Source organism: Cryptomeria japonica, chromosome 8 (assembly GCF_030272615.1).
Source record: "Cryptomeria japonica chromosome 8, Sugi_1.0, whole genome shotgun sequence".
NCBI classification, from domain to species: Eukaryota; Viridiplantae; Streptophyta; class Pinopsida; order Cupressales; family Cupressaceae; genus Cryptomeria; species Cryptomeria japonica.
This window is the reverse complement of record NC_081412.1, coordinates 269,948,220-269,962,004: the sequence shown is the minus strand read 5'-3', so window position 1 is coordinate 269,962,004 and position 13,785 is coordinate 269,948,220. Positions and strand designations below refer to the sequence as shown.

Below are 13,785 nucleotides of genomic sequence, written 5' to 3'. Positions count from 1 at the left end.
CTTGGGTGTTGAAGTTTTTGGTTGGTGAGGAGGGGGCCTTAGTGCTGTCGGAGGTGGATGAACAAGTAGATGTCCTTGGTCGGAATTTGGCAATTTCTCCTTGCATGGCCAAATCCAAGATAAGGACTTTGGAACAAGAACTTGAGGCGGTAAGTCATGAGCATTGGGAGGTCAAGAAATATAATTTCAATACAAATTTGGTTTTCAAGAGTCTCCTTGTCACCAACAAATGACCTATCTAAGTGTCAAGCTTGTGTACTCCTCTTGGTTTGGAAGGTGATGTTTGTTGAAGGGCTGCAAGCTCAAGGAGTTGGTTCTTGGAGTTCATTTCTCCAAGTTGGAGGACTATGAGAACGCTGGCCTCCTTGTTAAATATGTAGTGGCTGTGAGGGAATTTGTGAGGGAGGACATTGGTGTAGCTAGTTGGGGGGTGTTTTATTAACCTTGTCATTTTTGTCTTTGGGCTTGTTGTTCTTGTGGTTTTGTCTTGTCTAGTGTATACGATGGACTTTTGTCTCTAGTTTGGTTTAGCTAATAGCCATTTTGATCATTATCGATCTTATGGTATTTTTGCATGGGTGACAGTGAGGGCCTCAATGAACCCTCATTTAATTACAAAAACCTAAGGCATGGAGTGATGATCAAACTAGACATCTCTATGGCTTTTGATAGATGGACTATCGTCTCTAGTTTGGTTTGGTTCATAGCCATTTTGATTGTAATTGATGTTATAGTCTTTTTGCTTGGGCGAGGGACCCAATAAAACCCTCATTTAATTACCATTACTTAGATTTCTCTCATATGTGACATGGATGTCTACAATCTTCTAGGCATGAGGTTTGACCTCTCTATTGGCAAGCAGTTGCAATCTATTTCTGTACATCTTAATTTCTTTCATGAGGATCAGTTTGAGCTTCAAGAGTTCCTCGTATGAGGGGGTGATTGCATGAGCTTGTTCATCAAAGATTCCAACCAACTTTATGAGAGGATGTTGGAGATTGTAATTTTGACTTGTGCCTCTTTCGTACTATTGAGTTATCAACATGTGGTACACCTTTGGGCTATTTGTTCTCTTATTTTGTTACATTGTACTTGGTACAATGCTTACATGTGTTAGTAAGGATAACATTATATCATATTTGGATATGTGCCTTGACTAAGTTGTTCTATCCTCTTTTCATGTGTTGGAATGATGCATAAACAAAGGACATTGCTGTCACCATTTTATCCAAGTAATGGTAATGATAATCACTATTAATGGATTTGTAGCTTCTAAATAGAAGACCTTTATCACAAAAGGTATTACCAATCAAAGGGAAACTTTAGAGTCACAGTAAGAATAAGAGTAGTTAGAAGCTTCAACGTTAGAGTAAGTTCATTGTTGGAGTCCCAAACTGCCAATATGGCTTTGCAACTACAAAAGCTATCCAAATGATACTCTAGAGTCTAGCCAGATTTTGGTGCATGGATTGCCAAGAAGAGGGACATACGAAGATAAAGTGTTGGAGAAGAATATCGAGGGGATAATGGTAGTTTGTGAAATATGCAAAGCTGAGTATGAGACAAAGCAATGTCCATTGCTTGAAAAGGCAAAACAGATCAAAACATCCATTTGGTGCAAGATTTGTGACAACCCAATTGATTACACAATGGAACACCGTATTTAAAGAGAAATGAGTGATGCAAGATAGTTAGGATTGCATCAACGGCCTGTTAACATCTGGAACATAAGGTAAATCATAGAGTAAGGAATTATATTGGATTCAACTAGTGTAATGTCCCCAATTTTTTATAAAGTGGATTAATTGAATTAATTGATTAAGTTGTCCAAAAATTAATTTTGTTTCTAAAGGATGACTTTAATTAATTAATTTAATCATAAAATAAAGTGAATAATAAAATAATAAAATAATTCACTTTATTAAATAAAGTTCTCCAATATTCAATTCGACCTAATCTTCCAGATGTTTCCTAGAGCTCTTTATAAGGAGGCTGGCTGGGAGAAGTAATGCATGCTTATGGATTTGATAAAGGGTTTATGATTTCTGGAGACGGAAACCTTTTAGGAGTTTGATAGAAGGGCTGGACTAAAACTAGTTTCCCAAAGGGGTGGATTCATGATGGAGTCTACATCTGTGCCAAATTTGTGAAGTCTTCATTTGAAGACAAATTTGCGAATAAGTTCTATTGTCAGGTCTAATATTAATACTGTGTGTGCATTGAAGAGTTTATATCTTGAGTTTGGGAAAATATGATTTTCTATTTTGAGTATGTTGGATGTTATAAGGATTGAATATTTAATGGTTTCCCTAAATATTCACTGCACTCAATATTGGCGATTTTGTGGCTTAGTGATATTTACCGTATGATGGAAATGAGCTGAAGTGATAATAATTAAGTTTATTTTGAGTTGCCGTGACATTTTGGAGTAAATCTCTTTAATTAGGCTGGTATGTCTAATGTTTGGCGAGAATAGTAATATTGGAGGCCGATATATTAAGATTGAATATTTATTTGACTCTGCATCGTCTGGAGTGGCTATATTTCATATCGGTGGGGGTTCTCATTCAATATTTTGGCCGCTCTCTTTAAAATAATAATCGGCGGCATACAATTTCAATTGTGATCTAATTATTTCTGCCGCTCATCTTGAGGTTAGTTTGACATAAGGAGATGAAGAATATAATTGATTCATATTTCATTGAGCCAATTCAATTAAGGTTGCAGGCTATACTTTTATTGGTGTGGCAAAATAATATTTCTGAAGATAACTATATTGGGCTCCTATGAATTACTCTGTTCTATGGCAGCAATGGTCTCATCCTTCATCACATATTCCATGGCATATTGATGCGATCTCTCCAGGAGCTTGGTGTGCTGTGCAAGAGAATTCTGGGTGTGATTACTAGTGGAGGGTCGGACATATGTGTGTTGTTGGCAGAGAGCGAATAGGATATCGCTATAACGTTGAGGAAGTTATATATTGTAGCGTGGACTCTTATCAGAAAAGAGACTAAGCATTTATGCACCATATGAATTCCAAGCACCTTCCGACGCTGGCGATCTCATCACTAATCTTCCTATGTGTGTTGTTGGCGGAGAGCAAATAGGATATTGCTATAAAGTTGAGGAAGTTCTATATGGTAGCATGTACTCTTATCGGAGAGGAGACTGAGCATTTATGCACCATATGAATGCCAAGCACCTTCCAATGTTGGCAATTTCATCACTAAGCTTCCACATCATCTCCATATTTTGTAATTATTGAGTTACTGCAACAATTAGAGGTCAGGATTTCATTTCTTCTGTGGTACTGTTATTATCTATCAGGGATGAATAAAGGATTGCAGATTTGATTATTCTCCTATCTTGTTCTGTTTTCTATGTGCTGTTGATTTTTGGAAATCTTTACTCCCTAAATTGTAAATTAAGAGTGCACATTAGAATGATTGATCAAAATGCTTATTTAATTTTTGAGAAAAGTATTGTAAGATTAGGGTAAACTCAGTAAGGATCATTTCAATGAGTCACAATATAATAACTGTAATCAGATTTTGGTGAAGGTCCTGTAGCACAAGGAGTACAATATGGGAGAAGATATTATGGACAAGTAATTGGCTGAAGAAAAGGACAATCACAAAAGGCTGTTCCAAACGAAATGATACTGATTATATTCAACACAACTGTCCCAAGTTCTCACAATATGGTCATCATGTAGATAGTCACACAACTAAGGACTGCCTTGAGTTTTGTGAAAAGATTCTTTTGTGCAATAAATTGCAGAAAGGAGCCAACATGATTTGAGTATTGCTAGGAGTAAAGTTTGTGTCAACATATGGATTCCAAGCCAAACCACAGGTGGAGTATTGTCCTAATAAACTATCCATATGTCAATATTACTATTAGAAGAGTAAATATGCAACAACAATAGATAAGAAGAAGGTGCGAAAGAATCAATTCAATCGGCACCAAAGGCTGGTTTGGTCTATCCCAATTCTACTCTACAAAAGAATATTCTACAAGCAGCTGCTGATGCAATTTATAAATTACAAGAAGTTTAATAACACTCAAAGGATTGAGAGCTTAAGCAGAAGCATCTTTAGGAGGATAGTGTGATTAAAAATGCCGAGTTAGCAGAAATTTTGATTTTGTTGAAAACAGAAGGAATCCTACTCTTATTGAAGCATTGGTTACAAAATATATGAAAATTGTGCACCACCAAATTACGAGCATACAAGTGGATGGTTGTTATGTGATGTCCTAATTGATTCTAGTGCATAGCAGTCATCACAAAACATTTTGATTAAGATAGGATGGAGTTCTCTGGTGTGTGTGTGTGTGTTTATGTCTGTGTATGTGTGTATGTATGTATGCATGTATGTATGTGTGTGCGCGCGCGCGTGCGCGTGTATGTATTTGTGAATGTGTGTATGTATGTGTATATTTATGTATCATATGTATATATTAATATTATTATATAATATGTTAGATGTGTATGATACACACTCACACACACATACACATATAGGAGATAATAGTTAATGGAAATCATATGATTCACAGTTGACAGTGGTAGAAAATTCCAGCAGCCATCACGTGCCAGGGAAATGATGTGTGGAGAAGCAGGTTGAAATTGGAGATTTTGGTCAGATGCATGGCAATCATGATGTGAAGGACTTCGGGCTCAACAGAGCATTCTTCTGTATCTTTTAATGAAGCAAATTCCTAAATATATACAGCTAGGGTGAGACTCAACAGCCCTACTAGCTATATGGCCAGGTATGGTAGATAGCAGATACTATTTTGATATCAGATTGGCCCTTGGTGATGTGTGGAATGAGGATTCAAATCATGCTGCAGCAACTGGGCACCCTTAGTGGTACCTGTCAATCTTAACATGTGGTTGGTTGTTCCTGAGAATTTGTAAGCAGTTACTTCTGATACCCATTATATCATGAAGAAACAGATTTTGGGAATACAACCAATGCTCATTAGTGTTCTGGTTCAGGCCTCTCTGTCTCCAAAATGTAGAAATCTATGTATATCTTCTTTTCAACAAAGTTGCTTCATTATTTAAGTTGGATAAGAGGGTATGAGTTGAAAGAGTTAAGTGTGGTTCATATGTAGCTGTAGCGTGACCTTGGTGTAGAAAATGAAGTATATTTATAATTTGGAAAAATGTGAGAAATGGAAAGCTGTCAGTAGTAGTTCAGAACTCTAGCAAATACCATTGATGAGCAAAAAGATTCTTTACACATTGAGTAATTATGGTTTCCCTAATGCCTTAAAGGTCTAGATGATTAAAATTTAATGCAAAAGAAACAAATTCAATTGATCATGGCGAACTTCCAAATCACTATGAAACCGCTTGGAATGTTTGTTATGCTTGAAAGGTATAAGGTGCTCGCTTGAAAAAACTACATCCTACAATAACACTTAAAATTTGAAGAAATGATTTAGTGTAACACTATAGATTAAGTTCACACGGTCTTCACTTTTTCCTCGTTTGTTATCATATCAGCGCAGTGCGACAGTTGAAAAAATAGGAAGATTATTGTCAACATTGATATTTACTAACGCTAAATGATAGTTTTTGTGAACTACTAGTTTTAACCTAGAATATCTTTGTTAAGGCTAAAATATCATATACAAGACTTGGTTTTCCTTGGGAATTGCAGTCTGGAGCATAATTTAGCTGGTTACAGTGTTTTTAGATCTTATTTCATATTTGTCAATCATGTTGTGCCTCCTAAAATATGACATCTTTAGTTAGTCATTTGGATATGAATTTAGTAAGATTTAGGTGTTTCTTAATTGTTTAAATCATAGATTACCTGTGTGACTGTGCTGTTTCTGAGGTTCCAGATCGTGGGGAGGTACCTAAGGGAAGCGCAGAAATATTTTTTCGCAAAGTGAAGTTCTGGAAAGGCGATGATGGAGAGGAGGCACCACCAATTTTCGTAGGTATTCTGTTACCGATAATATGAGTATTTGACAGATACAGCCATATGTTTCAGAATTTTTGATGTACTCTAACTGGCATTTTATCATGAAACTTTTTAAAGTTTTACACTTTCTGTGTGACTTCTGGATCATTGAATTGCAAATATTAACCTTTGTAAACATCCGTATTTTTGTCAAAATGTGAGAATGGGTTGAATAATCTAAGATCTTATATGTGGACGGACCTCATTTCACTTCATTTTACTATATTTGAATTTTTGACTGAACCATAATTCTCATGCTATGATGCTATGGTGCTGTTTTTGTTTTACCTTTGTACTTCATTCTGTTAATTATTTATAAATATTTTCTCTTGGAGGAAATCCCCCCCCCCAAATCTTATATTAAAAGGTTGGATCATGAGTGTTCATATTGGCAGATAATACCATGGTTGGAAATTTGGAATGATTTTGCTGGATCTGATCTAGATGTGGATTATTGTGATGGACTGAGCCAGTCTTAACATTTATTGTATTTATATTTTTGATTTTATCTCCCCCCATTTGTGATGGGCAATGCATTTTGGCAGGTTCCCTGAGCTCATGTGGAGTCACGCCAATGAACCAATTTTTTATCGTATGAGTAGCAGCATGTGCCAAAACTCCAATTTTCATTTCAGGTGTTCATATTTTTTTAGATAACTTAGAAGGGGTTCTATTGGCATCATAGTCCATCAAAATATAGAGCATACATTCTTGAGATAATACTTTCCAGTCCAGAAAGACCACTATCAAATGAAAACCACTATACTGCAAAATACTATGCTCATATATTCTACTATTATTTGACCAAAACACGAACCCTACCAACACCTAATAAGTAAGAACATATTAGCAAAAGAACACTGCCCATATACCATCTCAAGGGACATATGGACATGTAATCACCAACCCAACCTTATATGACACCCCAATGCCCACACTGGGCATCTGCACCATGACCATCATTAGGAATAGCTTCTGCCCAATTGGTCACCCTAGGAGTCCTCCCCTGATGAGCTTCTGCTAGTGAGGGGAAACATAACATAGTGCCTTTTGGCAGTGGTCCCTATGTATGGAGGCTCTGCAGAACATTGGAATTGTATAATCACTGCCCACTTCTGATCTATCCTGGGAATGCAAAGTATGTAAGCCCGCTAAAACTTTACCAACCTCACTACAGAAAGTGTGGAAAAACCAACGTGAAGATGGGGAACCTCAAGTTCCTCCTCCCTGCAATGCTTAGGAGCCGAAGCGGATATTAAAACTGCGTCCTCCATATTTGCCACTTTTTTGGCCCTTCTCTCCCTTCAATACCTACTGTTGTGACGTTTTCACACCTAGCCCCATTGCAAATGGGGACCCCCACTTTTTTCTGCTGTCTAGGATAGTTGTAGAGTCTTTTGCTATTAGCCTTTGCTTTGAGGAGGTGTAGGTGGTCAAGAGCTGATCGAGTCAGGGCTCTCTCTTTAGGATGAGGTAAAGTCAGTTTGTTTTCAAGGCTTAGGAAATGAACAATTCACGATAATCATCATCTTTTGCTTTCTTAAGTGGAAATGAAATGCAAATTTGGCTAAGGCAAGTTGATTTTGAAGGTCAAACATTCTAAGTTTGCATTTTGGAGGACTGTCATTGATCCCTCAAAAGTGCGACAAGGATTGAGTGATTTCCTTTGACCCCGCAAATGTGCGACATAAGCATTTGAACGATTTCCTTTGCCAATGGAAAAGTGCAACTTAAGCATTTTAGGCATTTCCTTTGCCTCCTTCAAGCAGTGACTTAAGGTTTTGACTGATTTCCTTCGCCTCCTCCAGGCAGCGACCTAGGATGACTCATTTCTTTGAGGATTTTGATCAGCGAACTAAGAGATTTTACTTTCAATCAAGCTTCAAAAGATGACTTCCTTTGACCCCTTGAATGTGCGACATAAGGATAAGGTCATTTCCTTTGCTACTTTGAAAGTGCGACATACGGTTTTGATCACTTCCAATGACATGCTCTAAGTGTGACATAAGGATAAGGTGATTTCCTTTGATAGGTGAAATGTGCGACTTAAGGATTGATCATTTCCTTCGCCCCCCTAAAAGTGCGACTTCAGGATTGATCCGTTCCTTTGCTATGCTAAAGGTGCGACTTAAGGGTTGAGTGATTGCCATTGACACCTCCAATCAGCGAATTAAGGTTTTTACATTGTATTGTTTGAATGAGATCATGATCATACCAGGTGCATTGCTAAGAAGGTGATTGCAAGATCGATTGATGACAAGATAGGAAGGAAATCAATCACTTCCAATGGAAGGTCAAATCCATGAAATTAAGCATTTTCATCATTTCCTTTGATTGCCTAGATCAGCGGCTTAAGGTTTTCACTTCCATTGACAGCACTTCCTTTGCTCAACCAAGGCATTGTCAATGACTATCTAAGAGCCCGCATTTCCTTTGCTTAGTCAAAAGCCCGATCAGTGTCAATGATCCCACTCAAATGATGAAAGGATGCAAAGGAGAAAGGAAGGAAGAAGTCACTTCCTTTGCCCTATGAGATCCACGAACTTCCTTTGCCACCTGAAACGAACACAAATCAGGTCTCTCTCAGACCTGAAACCTATCAAATCAGGCATATAAAGTGAGAAATCAGACATGAATCAGGCCCAAGACACAAAATCAGACTTAAGTTGATGAAAAATTAAGTCAAATGGAGAATATCAGACCCAAAATCTTGAGTTCCATGATCAGAAAATTCATTTCCAGATCTAGAGAAGGTAGTAGGAAGCTTGATCAATTACTTTTTGCAATGTTTTGATTTAAGTTATGTTTGTTTCCAGGTTTGATGCAAGGGAATAAACATGCAAAAGAATGTGAAGGGAGTCAAGACTTCAAGGCGTGGAAGCAACATCAGCTCACATGCAACATCAAGATTTTACCTCATAAGCAAAGACAAGAGCCCAATGAAGACATTGCACTTCAAGTCTCAAGCTCATACAAGGCAGCTAATGGGATCATCATCAAAGCACTAAAAGGCAAGAGTAGGAGTCATATACATCAAGGGGGAGCACAAGAAGACTCCAGGCACAGTGAAGATCAATGCATTCAAGGCAAGAAGGAAGGGTCAGGCATAAGCAAGAGAAGGTCTACATCAAATGCAGCACTAAGGCAGAATTACCAAACAAGAGTTGAAGGGTGAAATGATCAAGAAGAGATATGCCTCATTCATTTACAATTTGTGATGAGTTACAAAGATCAATCAAGCTGAGGTGGTGCCTAGTCTTCACCTATCCAATCACATCATTTCAAGATAAGGCATCTAGATTCAATGTGCCTATCTCATCCATCAAAGAGATAACTACCACATGGGCACAAAGTTCGATGCACCTACCATCGTCATCTATTGGTCGAATTTTGAAAGGCGGACATGTGTCCCATCAAATGTAATTTTGTCATTGGTCAAGCATTAAATGCTTTGTAATGGGTTTAACAAACCTGTTGTGACGTATTCACACATCGCCCCATTGCAAATGGGGACCCCTGCTTTTTTGCTCTCTAGGGTTTGCTTTCTAGGTCTTTTAGGGTTTTGTCTGTTAGCCTTTGGAGGATGAGTGCTGTCGAGGGGATTATTGAATGGCAGGCTTTGCTTGAGCCAGGGTGAGTCCGCAGGATCCCAGAATTAGGGTTTCCTTGAGAGTCTTCCTTGGGGCCTGGTTTTGCTCTTGTTGTTAATTGTGTCTTGCTTGGTGAGTGAGTATCATTCTTGGAGGTCCGAGCTAGGTCAAGCTGGTGAGTGATAAAGTCTGGAATGTCATCTTGATCTTCAAATGCCCTGAAATTTGGCTAAGTCTGGAATGTCCTGATCCTGAAATTTGACTAAGTCTGGAAAACTGAAGAATCCTCCAAAAACTAGATTTTGCAATATAACTCTTGGAGGTCCGAAACCACTCTCAAACATCCTGAAAGTATATATGGAATATAACTTAAAGTATAAGATTATACGTAAATGTTATATGCCATAAAATGATCCTGACGGAGAGTCCAAAATGTCAAATTTCGCTCTTGACCCTTCCAAAGGGTCCAAAGCGAATTTCACTCCTGACCCTTCCAAAGGGTCCAGAGCGAAATTCTCCATAGGACATTCTACTTTGACCAAAACCTAGAACTGACGCATTCCCAGGCTTGAATGAAGGTAAAAAACGCTTGTTTGAATGAAAAAATGTGAAAATGAAGTCAGGATCTTGGCCAAGATTAGGAATTTCGCTCCTGACCCTTCCAAAGGGTCCAGAGCGAAAATCTTTATAACTCTTGTTTTCCTCCTTATTTTGGCTAGGCGTTGGCTTGATGGGAGATGAATGGGTATGTTTTTGCCTTGAGAGGGAGTTTGGTTGATTTTGAAGGACAAGATTTTGACCTAAAGGGGAATTTCGCTCCTAACCCTTCCAAAGGGTCCAAAGCGAAATTCATCATAAACCTTGCTTCTTGACTTGAATGGATTAAGAACCTTGCTCCTAATGTGGATGATGATCTAATTTTGCCTTGTGAAGTGGTTTGAAGCTTGAAAAATGAGTAATTTAGCCAGGAATGAGAATTTCGTTCCTGACCCTTCTAAAGGGTCTAGAGCGAAATTTCTAAAAGCTCTTAATTTTGCAGTAAAGGAAATCAAGTTTTGATTTGTTATGGCATGGATGGAAGGAAAATGACTTGCTTTTGCCTCTTGGGGTCGTTTTGGAAAGTAGAAATGAAGGATTTAGCCCAAGAAGGGATTTTCGCTCCTGACCCTTCCGAAGGGTCCAGAGCGAAAATCTCTTTGAGACACATTTCTTGCCTTATTTGGCCAAAATTTGATGTCCAAGGCATGATGAGATGAAGTATGAACATGGTCTAGCCTTTGGGGATGTTTAGAAGTTGTGAAAATGAAGGATTCTAGCCAGGAAAGGAAATTTCGCTCCTGACCCTTCCAAAGGGTCCAGGGCAAAATTCCTTATAAGTATACCTTTTGACCTTTCTCAGGCTTAAAACCTTGTTCCTAGGGCAAAGGGAGATGAGATTTTACCTTGCAATGAAGTTTCAAGTTGAAAGAATGATGATTTTAGCTCAAAACCAGATTTTCGCTCCTGACCCTTCCAAAGGGTCCAAAGCGAAATTCTTGGAAACTCATATTTTCTTCTTGGAGATGGTCAAATTCTTGAGTTTATGGCATGGTTAGGTGGACTTTGATGTGTTCTTGCCTTTGAATATTGGATTGAGGTAATGGAGTAGCCAAAACAAGCTCAAAATAGGAAATTCGCTCCTGACCCTTCCAAAGGGTCCAGGGCGAAAATCCTAAAATCTCCTATTCTGCCTTGCAAAACAAAATCAAACTTAGATTGGGTGAAAGAAGAAAGATATTTCCTAGCTTTGTGAGGTTGATTGAAGTTGGAACGATAAAAAATGAGCTACAAGAAGAGAAAATTGCTCCTGACCCTTCCAAAGGGTCCAGAGCGAAATTCTTAAAAATTCCATTTTTGCCCCAAATATACATCAAGCTTGGTGTTGGTTGAGAATAAGGACGTCCTTGGGCATGTATCTAAGCAAGTATGATCACAAGGTGAGAAGAATTTGAGCTAGGAATGCAAAATTCGCCCCTGACCCTTCCAAAGGGTCCAGGGCGAAATTCTTATGGAGCCTGTCCTTGGAAAGGATTTTAAGCAAACTTCATTTTGATATCTTCTTGTTGATGATTTAAGGTAGGAAATGCTATGTTGAAATGAATTTATCATGTGTCCTTAATCATCTTTTGTTGTGTTTTGGCATATGAAAGAAGACCAGGACAAGGACGACTTTCTCCAGCCCAACATCAACAAGGACGACTTTCTCCAGCCCACCTCATCAAGGACGACCTTCTCCAGCCCAGCCTCATCAAGGACGACCTTCTCCAGCCCAGCCTCATCAAGGACAACCTCTTCCAGTCCAACATTTGAAGGAAAGGCAAGGTGGCATCCCAGTCATCACTCCTCCAGTCGGGTTGGTCCACTTCAGCATGTCCAGATTCAATGTACCTGACTCATGGGAGATGGCACAAACTTCGATGTACCTACCCCGGTTCTCCATTGGTCCAATATTCCAGAGAAGACATGTGTCCAAATAATGCAATTATTTCATTGGTCAGAATTAAGTTTGTTGTAACAAACCCTAATTAGCGTTTCATTGTAAAATCTTGGCCATTGATCTCAAATTGATCTAAGCCATTGAATTGTATTGAGGGTGCTATATAAGCCCTGGCTCCTCATTTGTAAAGGCTAATAGTTAGTGAATAGTTGATAGTAAGTGAATAGTTAGTCAATAATAGCTAATAGTGAATAGTTAGTAATAGAGGCTAGAATAGTAGAATAGCAATTAGAGTAGATTAAGAAGAGAAGGCAAGACATTGTTGCCTTAATTGTAAAGACTTCTTTTCATTGAAGATATGGTGGAATATGTTGTTTCTTTGCAATGTGCATGGTCTCTTGTTGAATCTTCATTTTTGATGATAGATGATTAAATTGAGTGAAGAAAATTGTTGAATGCACCTGTGTGGAATCTGTCTAGTCCATACCACTAGCCTCTTACTGATGGTAAGTGCACCTTGCGTGGTCAACTGGCATAAAATGAGCTTAATCTTAAGTCATTACACGTCTATTGTTCATGCATTATCTTGAATGGTGATCATTGTCAGATGGTGTACGATATGAACATATTGGAAGCATCCCTTAGAAGATCACACTGAGTTGGTGTCGAATTGTTCAAGCCTGATGGTGAGACCCAGCCCAATAGGACTCCACCTGGTCATTCATCCATCTTCTCGCATTCTAGGTAATAGAGTAGACTTCCTGAACCCTGCATCTTTTGCCATTTGTTTGTCTTCCAGTTAGTAAATAGGACTTGTGATTCGAGCAAATCAGACGTTTAGTCATCAAGTGTAAGTCCCCTTGTGATTCCAACAAAATCACATCATACCACAAAGAGCTTATCCACGAGTAGAGATCCTACATAACAGGAACCTTGAAGCTTCTCCGATTGATCCTTCTGCGATATCTTCAGCATTCGGGAGCTTTATTCAAGAGAGGATAAGGTACCTTTAGGTATTTTATTATGTGTTTCGTTGTGTACAAAATACACATCAACAAAACCCTAATTAGGGTTTCTATCCTTCGATCTTGGCCATTGATTGCGAATCAATCTGAGCCATTCGATTGTAATGAGAGCACTATATAAGGCTCTACTTTTTCATTTGTAGAGGTGAAGATACTGAATAGACAAGAGAAAATAATAGATAATAGCTAGTAGTGAATAGTTGAGTAGCAGATAGCAAGCAAATAGTTAGAGTAGGAAGAGAAGGCAAAGATTGTTACCAAGACATTGTTGTAAGAAGCATGTAAACTTCTATGAAGATATGATGAACTCTCTATGTTGATTCAACAATTTGCATGGTCTCTACTTCTCATTTATTTTCATGTTGTTTAGATGAATGGAAGAACTTTGTGTATGATCAATGGTGAAATTCGTATATCTATACTACTAACACCTTTCTAATGGTAAAGTACCGTGCCTAGTCAATTGGATTCGTCTTAGCCAAGCTTAACTTCAATTATCGCTTCTTCATTGATATGCATCAACTTGATGGTGTCTATGCTTGTAGTGGTGATTTCAAAATCATCAAAGCTATCCTTAGGAGATTGCACTAGCCTTGTGGAGATGTTCGTTGCATGTCAAAACAAAGCTTAGTTGGGTTTCACCAAAGATTGTCCATTGCTCGTACATTCCTAGGAATTAGATTACATCTCTCTCAAGTCTCAACCCT

At 38.3% G+C, this 13,785-nt stretch overlaps 1 protein-coding gene across 2 annotated transcripts in view; it reads left to right on the top strand.

Annotated features, from left to right (window-relative positions):
* Positions 1-13,785, top strand: part of LOC131072426 (AP-4 complex subunit mu) — an 83,473-nt gene that overhangs the window by 27,481 nt on the left and 42,207 nt on the right. For both annotated transcript variants that reach the window (XM_058008570.2, XM_058008571.2), the window contains exon 2: positions 5,866-5,960. In XM_058008570.2, the coding sequence (XP_057864553.1) occupies positions 5,866-5,960 (95 nt within the window). The remainder of the gene's footprint in view (positions 1-5,865; positions 5,961-13,785) is intronic.